Below are 12735 nucleotides of genomic sequence, written 5' to 3' on the forward strand. Positions count from 1 at the left end.
CTCTGCACCCGCAGTGTTGCAACATAAATTAACTTCCTATCCCTACGACAGAGTGGGGGTGTATGTCCATTTGCCGGGCCGATCAGTTACTAAGGTTACCGCGTACCATATTTATGGCATGTGGCTAGTACTTTCAAATGCTTAACCACCGCTACCACACACTGCGACCTTATCAATTTATCAACACAGATGGATTTCAACATGAATCTTGTAACCACATCCACCCATGATCCTTGTAGTGATAGCAAGAAAGTAACAATCAACTCCTATAGAGCTCGCGAGTGACAGTCAATCACTCGACTTTTACCGGTCCTATTAGCATAGCATCTATTCGGACTTAGATTCTAGTGTTCAATCAATTGGAATAAAGGATTATGCATCTAGGGTTTTCATTCAATGCCAATAACTTAAATGCACAAGTAGAATTGCATAAATTAAAATAATAGGATTATGCACCGGGGCTTGCCTGTAGTGGTGTCTATAAAGTTAGTAAGCTTTGGTTCTTCTGAATCGGAGTTCGGAGCTTCAGTTAATTCAACAATGTTGGCCTGAGCTTTGGAAAAAATCCCTGTCTAGCTCCTGGATGAGCTCATATGTTCTGTCTGATAGCGAGGTTGTTTCTATATGCAATGCAGAAGTTGAAAATTAGTGAAGTTCTTGAGTATAGATTTCCTTCACTAAAAAGCTGTAAATCAATAAAGTGAACATTTAAGACTAAACTTAAAAGTTTTACTTTACTGGGAAATTGTTTAACAAAAGAAAAACACCAAAAAGAAATTTTAAAGGTACTACTAGTGTCCACTAATGGGTCTACAAAAATATACAGAGCTTGACATACTCTAAAGAGCATATGGTTAAAAGCTCACTCAAGGCATAGCTCTAGAACAAAAGATATAAATAAAAAGAGCTATATCCTAACCCTATTTTTAGAATTAGCTACACAAGAAAACAACTCAAACTCATAGCATCAAACTATAGAGCTAATCATAAGGAACACAACAAAATTAGTTTGACATTTTTCTCATTTTTCTACATTTTTCTAGGATTTTTCAAAGTTCACTTGAAAAAGAATAAAAGGGGTTTGTTTCTTTTGCAGAAAGGACCCTGAAAAGAGTTTAATCATAGCAATCAGGTCCTTGGCCGGTTTGAAAAGAAGGCAGGGGAGAGGGTTGGCCGGATTCCGATGAGGGGAGTCGCCGACGGCGAGGGGAAAGGGACCAGGGAGCTTCAGGGGCTCGAGGCGCACCTGCTGGATGGTTTGGGAGCTAGAAATGGTGGCCGGAGGAGGCTCGTCGGCGATGGGACAGAGCACGGTGGCGGGGGTGAACGGCGACAATGGTGTTCCGGCGATGGATTGGCGGCGAGGAGCGGCGGGTGAGCTTCACGAGGTCAAGGCGAAGCTAATTGGGGCCTTGGGGTGGCGCTGCAGTGGTGGATCGGCGGCGGACAGGAGGTCGCCGAAGTTGGAGAAGGGGTGCCGCGGTGTGTGTGTCAGTGATGAGATCTGGCCGGGGCTATTTATAGTCCAGGAAGGAAGTGGATGAGCAAGAGGAGGGTCCAGGGAATGAGATCGACAGGGGAGAGCAAAATCGACGGCGGCGGCGTGTTTCCATGGGTGGCCAGCGAGGTGTCGCGCAGAGGAGGCTTCGGACACTACTAGATTTTAGGGCTAATCCCACGGAGCCCATGGCAACAACACAAAATTTGTTGCATTAGATAGGTGGTATTGCAATTATTTTGTATTTCCGTTGCAAAAAACTGTTACTATTGCAACCAATTGGAATATAGTTGTGAATGGCTAATATTATTGCCACATTTGTTTTTTGTTGTTATAACTTTATTTTTTGTTGCAACATGTGAGGCTTTTTGCCACAAAATTCTAGCTTGTTGCGAGTAGTAAAGGATATTGCAATGAATTTGTTGTGTTGCATTAATTCCTCATGTGCGTTGCAATACATCTATATATTCTATATAGACAGAACCCACTAAGCATCATTTACTCTTATTTCTCTGCGACTACGTTAAGCCACATCACATATATTTTCATTACCGTCAGATTATAAGTGTCCTCTAAAATCCATCCGTCCATGTATCATCCCCTCATCCTCCACTAGCATTAACTATAATGATCATAATCCTCCACTAGTATCACCCACAATGATCATAACTCAAATACCACTACTGATGGCTTTTCAACTCATCGTCTGACTTCTCTGATCCCTTCCCGCAACTATAAAAGATGCACATCCTCTCATAGATTTATTAAAAAATTCTCTTAAATCCCGCAGCAACGCGCAGGGAATCACCTAGTTTTCTATATTGCAACAACCAAGTAAGTGGTTGCATGAAGATGATTCTTTTGCCACCGATTACATCTGTTGCTATATGCTAGTTTGATTTGTTGCAATATATTAATGTATAGCAACGTATATTTAGTTGGGCCAAATTAAATATATTTAGTTGGGCCAAGGAAAAACAAGAAGGCACGCAGCAGGAGACGTGGAGCATGGGCCCAAGGAAAAACAAAACAAGGCACGGATGCAGCAGGGTTTTGATCGCAGCAGCCAGAAGACCATCGTGGTCGATCGAGGGCAAGCGCCGGCGGCCGGCAACGCAGCAGGCTGGGCGGCATCCATTGCTAATGCGAGGTAGTGCGGCCTGGCAGCGGGTGGACGCGCGCTGACTGCCCCTTTACCTCTCGAAGATAGGACTTCTCGTCATCCGGCTGCCTAACGGCCGGCGGACAACGCACGCCGGTGAGTATGGAGGGCTCCTAATTTTTATTTGCATTGTCGTAATGTCTCATGACTTATGATTTGTACCAAATATTTTTGCAATTGTGATAGCTGTTAGAATTATCAGGGATTTGCGCTTTGACAGAATTATGGATCAATAAATTTGACCTTTAATTCAAATTGTAGGCACTCTGCATGAAAGCGCATTAAGGTTCGATCAGAACAATTGTCCCCTCTATTGGTGAGCGTGTGATCTTGCCCAGCTGAGCAGGGGTGCCGTGTGCATGCTGGTGAGATTAGATGAAACTTCTGCCTATCTGTATGCATTGTGTAAAATAATATTTTTTCGATAGAATTGAGTTGTAACAAGACAGATTGATTAAATTGTATGTCTTTTCATTGTTGTGCATGCAGGCCACTGAACTCTTTAATTAGTGTGTGATTTAAATTGAAGAGATTGGGGTTCATGTCTTCGGGCAATGATAGATCTTGGATGCGCCTACCGCAACAAACAGAAGAGTGGCAAAAAGGATTCAAAAAATATATAGAGTCTACATTTGCTGACGAAACTTGAAGCTCAAAGTGAACTTTTTTTATGTAAAAGTTTTATGGATTGAAATAGCTTTATAACTTTGCATATCAAACTTAATGTCTTAGTCCCAAAATTTATACATAGCATCAGATAGGGTGAGCTCCCAATAGCCATAACTGTTAATGGAAAGGGTAAAATTGAATGGCCGGAAGAACGATTTTAACACCATCTGTACAGCAGGGCAACGATTGCAGAAGGCAAATGGTACAGCGCGGGCGCTTGTGCGGCACCAGCGGCCCTTTCTGTTGCGCGGCTGATCACTGGCGAAGCCGACCATATCCTCGCCGCGCCGCCCGTGTCCGCCGCTGGATCCCACCCCGTGCTGCCGGCCAACGAGCCGCCTCTGGATCCCACCCGCCGCCGGCCAACGAGCCGCCTCTGGATCCCACCCGCCGCGGGCGCCGCCGGCCAACGAGCCGCCTCTGTATCCCACCCCGCGCCGCTGGAAGCCGGCCGCGGGCGCCGCCGGCCAACACGCCGCGGCTCGCCGCGCCTGTTCCTCGCGTCGACAAGACGGAGGGCACGCGGAGTTGGATTTGAGGGCGCAGTTATCTGGAAAAATCGGACTCCTCCATATTTCCCACGACAACAAAAAAATCGGACTTCCCAAAATATCGCAGTACCATCGTCGCCGACAGAGAGACCACGATTTCTCGTCGATGGCGTCTCCTGCTGCTCGCGCCGCCGGCGACCAAGGAACCCAAACTGCTGCAGGCGCCACCGGCGAGGAGGGTAATCCTGCTGCTAGCGCCGCAGCCACCGACGAAACGAGTCCTGGCGCACGATCCGGCGGCACCCAACAGACCAACAAGAGAGATCGTCTTCGTCCTGATCCAATCCAGGGACTCCAGAAAGACAACACAATATTGTTTGATCCTCCACAAACCAGGTACAATATCTGCTATTTATTTGACATTTTATTCGGAGTAAATTTCACCAGCGGTCCTTTAACTTGTTCCGAGTTCTCATCCCGGTCCCGGTACTCTCAAAATGCACGTCTAGGTCCCTAAACTTGTCCCGAGTTCTCATCCCGATCCCGGTACTCTCAAAATGCACGTCTAGGTCCCTGAACTTGTCCCGAGTTCACATCCCGGTCCATGAACTTGCTAATCTGTTTCATATAGGTCCAAATCTCCATAACATGCACTTCAAATAGTACGATTAAGTGAACTGATAGGTGGGGCCCATATGGCAGTCACACATCTCCCTTCTCTCTCCTTCCTCTGTATGGGCGCCGCCGGACCCCACCCCTAGCGTCCGTCGCCACCCGTGCGCCTGCGCTGCCACGATGGACCTCAGCTCCGCGCCGCCCCGGTCCTCGTTCATGCCCCAACCGCCGCTTGGCCACGCCGACGGCGGACCCCGCATCCCCGCCGCCCCTCCACCGGCCCCACGCCTTCTCTACCCAGCCGCGCTGCCGTCAAGGCCGTCGTCCCACGCGACCCTCGGCTACCCCGCTCCCTGTGGATGTTGTGCCACCCCGAGGGCGGCGCCCTCCATGGCCACCACCGCCGGCGCGCCCTGGCGGGCGAGCCCCGCTCCGGTCCTGGTCCCGGTCCAGCGCCCGCGGGCCCGCACAGCGCCGTCCCGGCCGGCGAGCCGGCGACCCCCTCGCCCGAGCCTGCCCCCTTCCCCATTCTCAAGGTTGAAGATGGCCATGGCCATGGGCGGCGACGTTGGGAGCAAGAGAGGAGGGAGAAGGGAGAGGTGTGACTGCCATATAGGCCCCACCTATCAGTTCACTTAATCGTACTGTTTGGAGCGCATGTTATGGAGGTTTTGACCTATATGAAACAGATTAGCAAGTTCATGGACCGGGATGAGAACTCGGGACAAGTTCAGGGACCTAGACGTGCATTTTGAGAGTACCGGGACCGGGATGAGAACTCGGGACAAGTTCAGGGACCGCTGGTGAAATTTACTCTTTTATTCGCCTAGGGTTTGCGCCTCTGCTCCCTCTCTAGAGCGAAATTTTCTGGGCGTCCAATACTAGGGCTTTAGAAGTATCTAAATTCGTGTGATCTTGGTGATTTTTTTGGTCGACTCATGGATTATTCTGTTCCACATAAATCCTCCTAGAAATTGTCTAAATTTTCCCACACTAGGATGAGTATAAATTTGCAAAAACATGTGTTATCATACTACATCTAATTGTTGAATATTCCCCCACTATGATTACTATAAGTTTTTCTACATCAAAGATAGTACATATCCTCCCAGATTGTGAGTTTGTAGTCAATTAGATACTCATGTAATTGTTATTATCTTCATATGATTAGACATATAAACTTTAGAAAATCGTAATACTCTATTTTTGTTATGGTGTACACATATTTTCAGTTCAGAACTCGAGTAGTATGAAAATGTGTGAGTAAGAAAGTTGGATGGATGTTCTGGAGTAACAAACTTGGTTGTTTGGCAGTAGAACCCTGCTTCTTTCTTGCATGGATGGTCTGGAGTAAGAAACCTGGTTGTTTGGCAGTATTCATTTGTCTTACCTTTTCAGACATGCCATCATGCTTATGGTAACATATTTTTTCCATGTATATATGGATGGCTTAGTCATGATATTATTTAATTGTTCACCAGTGAAATTTGTCCATTAGGTTCTTCCTTAAAACTGCAGCAGGATAATCTATTTTTTCGGTACCAGTGGCAGCTATGGATTGATTAAAAGCATAGGTTGTGCATATTGCATATTAAGTTACTTGATTTTATGGGGATGAAAATTTTCAAAATCGCAAGATGTCCAACTAGCAACTTCTCAGAAGTGCTATTATTCTGTTCTTCATGTACTCATGCTATGGTTACTTCCCTTAATTTCGCTGTATTCCAAGACCAGAGCACATGCAGATGTGCCTACTATTTTCTTTCTTGTGCATAACTCTTGAGTTATACTGGTATATAACTATATATGTTCGGCAATTGGAAGACAATGACCTGTTCAAATGGAGGCTATATGGAGCTTCGCATGAACTATTTCTGAAATGAATTTCTTCTCTCCAAAAATATTTGAGATGTCATAGTATGTGTTGAATATGCTGTACTCATAAATTGTTTTTATAAATATTTAATAGAATTATTTGGACTAACTGTTGCTGAGGTACAAACCTAGACATATTTCTACTCTATTTTTGTTCTGGTGTACCCCTAATTGTCAAATTTCCCAGCAAATTCATCAAACATAATACTTGCATTGTATATGCTCAACTGTAGTCTCCTAATTAACCTTGCCGGAATTAATTTTTTTACAGTCTTACGGGCGAGATGTGGACTGTAATTTTTCAACGCAAAGGGGCGGCCTTTGAAGAGGAATTTGTTGAGCTCGACTGTGACAGGGCTTATCTCACATTTTACAACTTGGTTTTAATAAAATCAAGGATGGGATATAGTCCGCGGGACTTCTTATACTATAAGCGATGTGCCAATGATATAGCAACCCTCATCTCGATTGATTTTCTTCACCAAATAGAAGACATGATGGCTGATAACGAGGGAGAGAGGAAACTCAGAATGGTGCTATCAAAGGTTGATCTGACGGAATTGCAGGTCAGTATAACACCAATGAAGCGACGAAGGGGGTACAACTACAGAAAAACCTACAAATGTACCAACAGCAGAAGAACCAGTGGATGCATACAAGGAATGGCTTGCAAACTTGCAAGAAGATCAGCCAGACACGGGTAAGTTGAGTTCCTCCACTCATCAAAATTAACCTTACTTATGTGTGCCTTTGATGTAACTTACATTTCCACGACATGCAGAATTTAAAGATGATTACAGGGACGAAACCATCAAGACATACAAAGAATGGTTAAGGCAGCAAGACTATCGTCCAGACATTTGTAATCAAAATTATTATGCTCTCCACTCAGTCATATTATTACTTGTGCGAACCATAATTGTATATCTCATGCTTCCATTTTATGCAGTATCATATATACAGGATGATGGCAGCGATGTTGATAAACTTTCAGAAGCGGAAAATTGGCCATCTCATGCTCGCCGTAAAAAAACCAAAGGAAATGGAAAAAGTCTATATAACCCCCCAACCTATCAATGGTGGATCGCATCACCTCCTGAACTACAAAATCGGATTTCTAACCCTCTCACCTTTGCAAAACCAGATATTTAACCCCCTAGGGTGGTTTTACAGCCCGGTTTTGCTACAGTAGCCCGGTTTTATTTTTTTATTTTTATTTATTTTTGCTGAATCTTTAAAAGATCATAATAAATCACAGAAAAATTATAAAATAAAAAAATTAATTTTGTTGGACTCCACATGAGTAGATCTATATAGTGAGCATATAATATAGTATGTTTTAGTATCAATTTTTTTACTGTAGCTTTAGATCTATGCTTTTCTGTATGGAATAATTTATAGATGCAGCTTCTATGGTCCAATTGTGGTGAAAATTTTATGGTGGGCTAATTATAGTATGCTTTTACTGTGGTAAAAATTTCATAATCATTGGATCATGTATAATTTAGTTATAGATAAAGCATAGATTTAACAAACATAAACCTAAATAAAGTTATAACTAAGATATACATGATCCAATGAGTATGAAATTTTTACTACAGTTCAATAATACAATAATTCTCTCACAGTAAAAATTTCACCACAGTTGGACCACAAAAAATGCATCTATGGATTATTCTGATTAATTGCAGTAAAGTATAGATCTAAAACTACAACAAAAACTTTGTGCTAAAGCATACCATATTATATGTTCACTGTGTAGATCTACTCATATGAAGTCCAACAAAATTAGATTTTCTATTTTATAATTTTTATGTGATTTACTATAATTTTTTAAAGATTCAGCGAAAATAAATAAAAAAGGAAAAAAACAAAACCGCGCCACTGTAGCAACCGGGCTGCAAAACCACTCTGGGGGGTTAAATGTCCAGTTTTGCATAGGTGAGGGTGTTAGAAACCCGGTTTTATAGTTCATGGGGTAATGTGATCCACCATTAATACGTTAGGGGGTTATATAGACTTTTTCCCAAAGGGAATGGTGTGTTCTGCATCATACTTTTTTTAAAAAAACAGCACAATCTACCCTGCTGAAATTGTCTCTTCATTTCAAACTCATTTGTTTGATAGCAGGTTCCAGTGAAGGCCACACTAAAGGTGGACGTGGAGCAGCCAAGGGTTTAGCAGCAGCCATGAAGAGAATAAAGAGCGGCTCCCAGAAACTTCAAATTAATTTTGCATCAAGGCTAGGAGGTCCCACCGGCCATAACTCTCGCTCATTTGTGGATGAAGTTGTAAAGTTTACAAGACAAAGGGCTCCACTTATTGGAGTCAAAAAGTGGAGTGATATAGAGCTTACTGTGAAAAAATCTATAGCCTTTGATATAATGGTACACACATTATTTAGTTTTGTTGCCTGATTTTTATATAAACTTGCCACATAATTCTCATTCTGAATTTGTTTTCGAATAAGCAGAATCGGTGGGATATTCAAAACACTGAAGATGAAAAGAAGAAGATTTGGGCCATAGCCAAGGATCGGTACAAAGGATGGCGATCAACATTCAGTGCTACATACAAGGCTTACAACAATTATCATGCAAGAATGAAACACAAGCCTGAAGACTTAGACATTGTTGAGTGGCACTACTTGATTTTGTATTTTGGTAGTAATGAATTCCTGGTCTGGCAGCTTTTCCTTTCCAGTTTGTTTATAATACACATTCAATATGTTGAGTGCTCTACTAATAAAGTTTAGTTTGTTACTCCAACCTTTTCCAGAAGGCTAGCAATAGGAACTCAAAAAACTGTAAACAGAAAAGGACTAATCATTCCATGGGTTCTGTACCTTTCTCCAAAATTAGCGATGAGCAGGTAATGCTAACCTATATATTTTCGTTCCTTTTCCTATGACATTCTGTTTGGTTGCCTTCTTACAAGGGTCAAATCATGTGTTACATTCTTGTCATTTCAGAGAGACCCAGAAACAGGTGAAGAACCACGTGATCTGAGTCTTTGGATGCATACGCACATGAGGAATGGGCAATGGTCAGATAAAGCATCCCAGGATGTCTATGTGAGTCACTATTTCAGTTTAGTACTCACAGCATTATTCAAATTATTTGTAAATGTTTTCTGCACAATACAAACTCTGCTGTGGTTATTTCATTTAGGATCATGCTTGCTTGAAAGTTGCCGAAAAAGAAAGGGTTAATTGGATTCATGCCATTATAATTTTTCGAGTTCACTGATCTACCATTACAATTCGTCATATTAGAACCATACTATTGCAATTTCACAAATCATCGAAACATGCCACTACGTACCCCTTCGCCGTGTTTTTAATTTTTATGGGACCAAAATACCCTCACTCTTCTTCTTCCTCTCATCACCTCTCTGTTCCTATCTCCATGGCCAGATCCCCTCCGCTGCCGCACATCGGCTCGGTTCCGTAGGCGACGGAGCAGGCCGACGGCGTGCGGGTCGTTCCCCAGCGGCGAGCTGGCGCGGGCTGAGGACCACCGGTAGCAGCGCGCGGTCTGGTGGCGCATGGGCTGGGGAGACGGGGCGGGGCTTTGTGGCGGTGGGGGGCGGAGGGGCACGAGCCCACGGGGGCCGGGCGCTGGCGGCGAAGGGGATTTGGCCAAGCGTGAGATTTCTTGTTCTGGTGGTCATCTTTAATCTGTTTCCTCCCCACGAGCTGCTGCCCTTGCCGTCGGCACCCCTCCGCAAGCGCTGCTCCTGCCTGCTCCTCTGTCCCGCTCCTCCCGAACTACAAGAACGGGCGGCGACCAAGGCGTGCACCCACCTGCCTTGCTCCCTCAGCCGGCGGCAGGCCCAACATGTCCACCAGGCACTCGTAGTGCTCCACGCCCAGCTGCATGACGTGCTCCACGGCCATGCTTCAGAATATCTTCTTGATGCGGCTGACGAGGATGCGACAGAGCCGTGGGAAGAGGCAGAGGGCGCCGAGCGGGTGCAGCGAGCGGAGGCACTGCCGGCCGTGAGGAGTGGGAAGTGGTGGCGCAAGCGTTGGGGCCTTGCGGCGACACGGACAGAGGGGATTTGGCCACGGAGATAGAGAGGAACAGAATGGGGATGATAAGAGGAGGAAGAAAAAGGCCGAGGGTAATTTGGTCCATAAATTTTAAAAAACATGGTGAAGGGGTATGTAGTGGCGTGTTACGGAGATTTGTGAAATTGCAATGGCATGGTTCCAATATGACGAATTATTATGGCAGATTAGTGAACTCGAAAAATTGTAATAACATGGATCCAATTAACCCAAAAAGAAACCAATGATGGAACAATAATGACTACGACTGTGGAGGAAAATAATATTTTCCAGTCAAGCTATAAGGAGATTACAAGATGCAAATCATCCACTGTTCATGGTCGTGGGAATATGTCTAAGCGCCCAACAGAGATGGCATCGATTGAGGCTCAATAACAAGAACAAGCCCATGCTACAGAAACAGCCAACCAGAAAAACATTCAGCTACAAGATGAGGTTGACAAGTTAAATGATAAACTTGCTGATCAAAAAGCTGAAAGTGAAAGGATATTGGAAGAAAAAATGCAGCAGTTTAGAGAGGAAGAGAGAAAAAAAATTACAAGCATTTAGGGAAGAACTCCTAGCACAGTTTGCAGGTCGTACAGAAACCCCATTAGTTCAGGTAAAACAATATTTGGATATTGATTGAACCCATCATAATTTTTGAATGTGATGTGATAAGTTCCATTGACACCTTTTTTTTTTGTTCGCAGACTGCTGCAAGAAGCATTGACCAAAGTGAAGATACACCAACATTTGAGAAAAGTGTTCTTCCAAATGCAAGTGAAACCCGATCATTTCAGGTAAAAAAAATAGATACTGATTACACCCATGATAGTATTCAAATGTGAGCAAAGTTCCTTCCACAATTTTTTTTTCCTATGCAGACTGCTGAAAAAAGTGTCGACCCAAGTGAAGCTATGCAAAGTGTTCAAAATAGTGTTACTTCTACTCCCAGTAAAACCCCATCACCTCAGGTAAAAAATTAAGATATTCATTACACCCATGACGGAGTATCAGCTTAGTTCCTATCACAATTTTTTGCTATGCAGACTGCCGCCAAAAGCACCATCCCAGAAAAAGCAACACCAAAAGTACAGAAAAGTGCTGCCAAAACTCCAGCTTCTAAGGCGACACGAAGTGTTTCTCAGAACAACAAAAAATATATTTCTCGGGTTCAACTTATGAATGCTGCTACCAAACGTGTGTGGACAAGAAGTCAAAAGGTATGAAATGCAAATCTCATTTCTTCCAATCGCAATATACATCTGACAGCCAATCATGTTGGTGGCAAAGTGATAGAACTTGGTCATAGTTCAGAGCTCACTCATCTAGTTAAAATGATTACTGAAAATGATAGATAGCTTGAGTCATTCCCATGCTACCTGCTTTTTCTCTTCCTGTGTGGAAATTTGGATTAGACCTAGATAGTTGAATTGTGATCTGAATTTCATTATCTACCTCTGGATTAGCACATACAGAATCCCTCCACTTGTTATTTCCATGAAAAATATATTTTTTTCCTTTACATAAAAAATGCAGCAAAATGTAGTACACAAAGGAGGTTATTTTTGTTTGCCTAAAACCTTTACTTTACATTATGCTATGATAGAACACTATGGCCATCATAAATCAACTATACACTATGGCCATCATAAATCAACTATCTGATCAATGTTGCGGTGCTTGTAATTTTTAAATCTTTATAGGCTCCTATGGCTTTGTATCGAATTTTAACCCCTTTCTATATGCAACCTATCTACTACCAGTTGATGTGATGTATCACATATAATAATGTAAGAAGTACTTGCTGATTATAAAATAAACTAATCAGCCTTTGTTATTCTTGTAACAATATATGTGGCTGTGTTTCGGTTAAAAAAACCATATGTGCCTACTGAAATTTGCTAATGGATATTCTTCTTTTAAATTCTGCAGGAAACTTAAACTTGAATGAATCACTCGGACTTGGAGTCATGCCATTATCGATACAAGGAGTTATTAAATATCAAACAATGATTTCTATAGCCTACTTAGGATCTGGTTGTGTTCGCACAACACTCTTCAAAATAAAAGTTGTTCAGTTTTTCAAGATCTACAACTTTCATGTTGTGCAAATTTGCACTAGATCAAAGGATTTTAAAATATTTTGAAAAGTTCAAATGAACTCTAATTAATAAAGGAAAAAATAATTTTGGTAGCAAATTCACAACAATTTTGGGCTAAATTGCAATAAAGCTGTCAAAGTAATGATCACAAACACATTTGAAAGAACGCCCTTAATAAAGTTAAAATTACTTTCGAAGTCAAAACTTTTTGCAAAAAGGGGCTGGTAAATTTTCATAATTACAAATATACCCCTGGTTTTACACTG

At 42.8% G+C, this 12735-nt stretch overlaps 3 protein-coding genes across 3 annotated transcripts; all 3 read left to right on the forward strand.

Annotated features, from left to right (window-relative positions):
* Window positions 1-3535: 3535 nt before the first annotated feature.
* Window positions 3536-9717, forward strand: LOC120651279. Its single transcript, XM_039928737.1, has 9 exons — window positions 3536-4216; window positions 6582-7010; window positions 7092-7172; window positions 7260-7355; window positions 8441-8697; window positions 8784-8990; window positions 9089-9181; window positions 9282-9383; window positions 9481-9717. The coding sequence occupies exons 5-9, from the start codon at window positions 8500-8502 to the stop codon at window positions 9556-9558; spliced, it is 678 nt and encodes a 225-aa protein (XP_039784671.1). The 5' UTR covers window positions 3536-4216; window positions 6582-7010; window positions 7092-7172; window positions 7260-7355; window positions 8441-8499; the 3' UTR covers window positions 9559-9717.
* On the forward strand, window positions 4616-5074 carry LOC120647953 (leucine-rich repeat extensin-like protein 5). The gene has a single exon (XM_039924749.1). The coding sequence runs from the start codon at window positions 4616-4618 to the stop codon at window positions 5072-5074; it is 459 nt and encodes a 152-aa protein (XP_039780683.1).
* A 672-nt stretch (window positions 9718-10389) lies between the features above and the next one.
* On the forward strand, window positions 10390-12465 carry LOC120651280. Its single transcript, XM_039928738.1, has 5 exons — window positions 10390-10983; window positions 11075-11164; window positions 11249-11338; window positions 11414-11587; window positions 12300-12465. The coding sequence occupies exons 1-5, from the start codon at window positions 10831-10833 to the stop codon at window positions 12306-12308; spliced, it is 516 nt and encodes a 171-aa protein (XP_039784672.1). The 5' UTR covers window positions 10390-10830; the 3' UTR covers window positions 12309-12465.
* Window positions 12466-12735: the final 270 nt, after the last annotated feature.

Source organism: Panicum virgatum, chromosome 9K, assembly GCF_016808335.1.
Source record: "Panicum virgatum strain AP13 chromosome 9K, P.virgatum_v5, whole genome shotgun sequence".
In the NCBI taxonomy this organism is placed as follows: Eukaryota; Viridiplantae; Streptophyta; class Magnoliopsida; order Poales; family Poaceae; genus Panicum; species Panicum virgatum.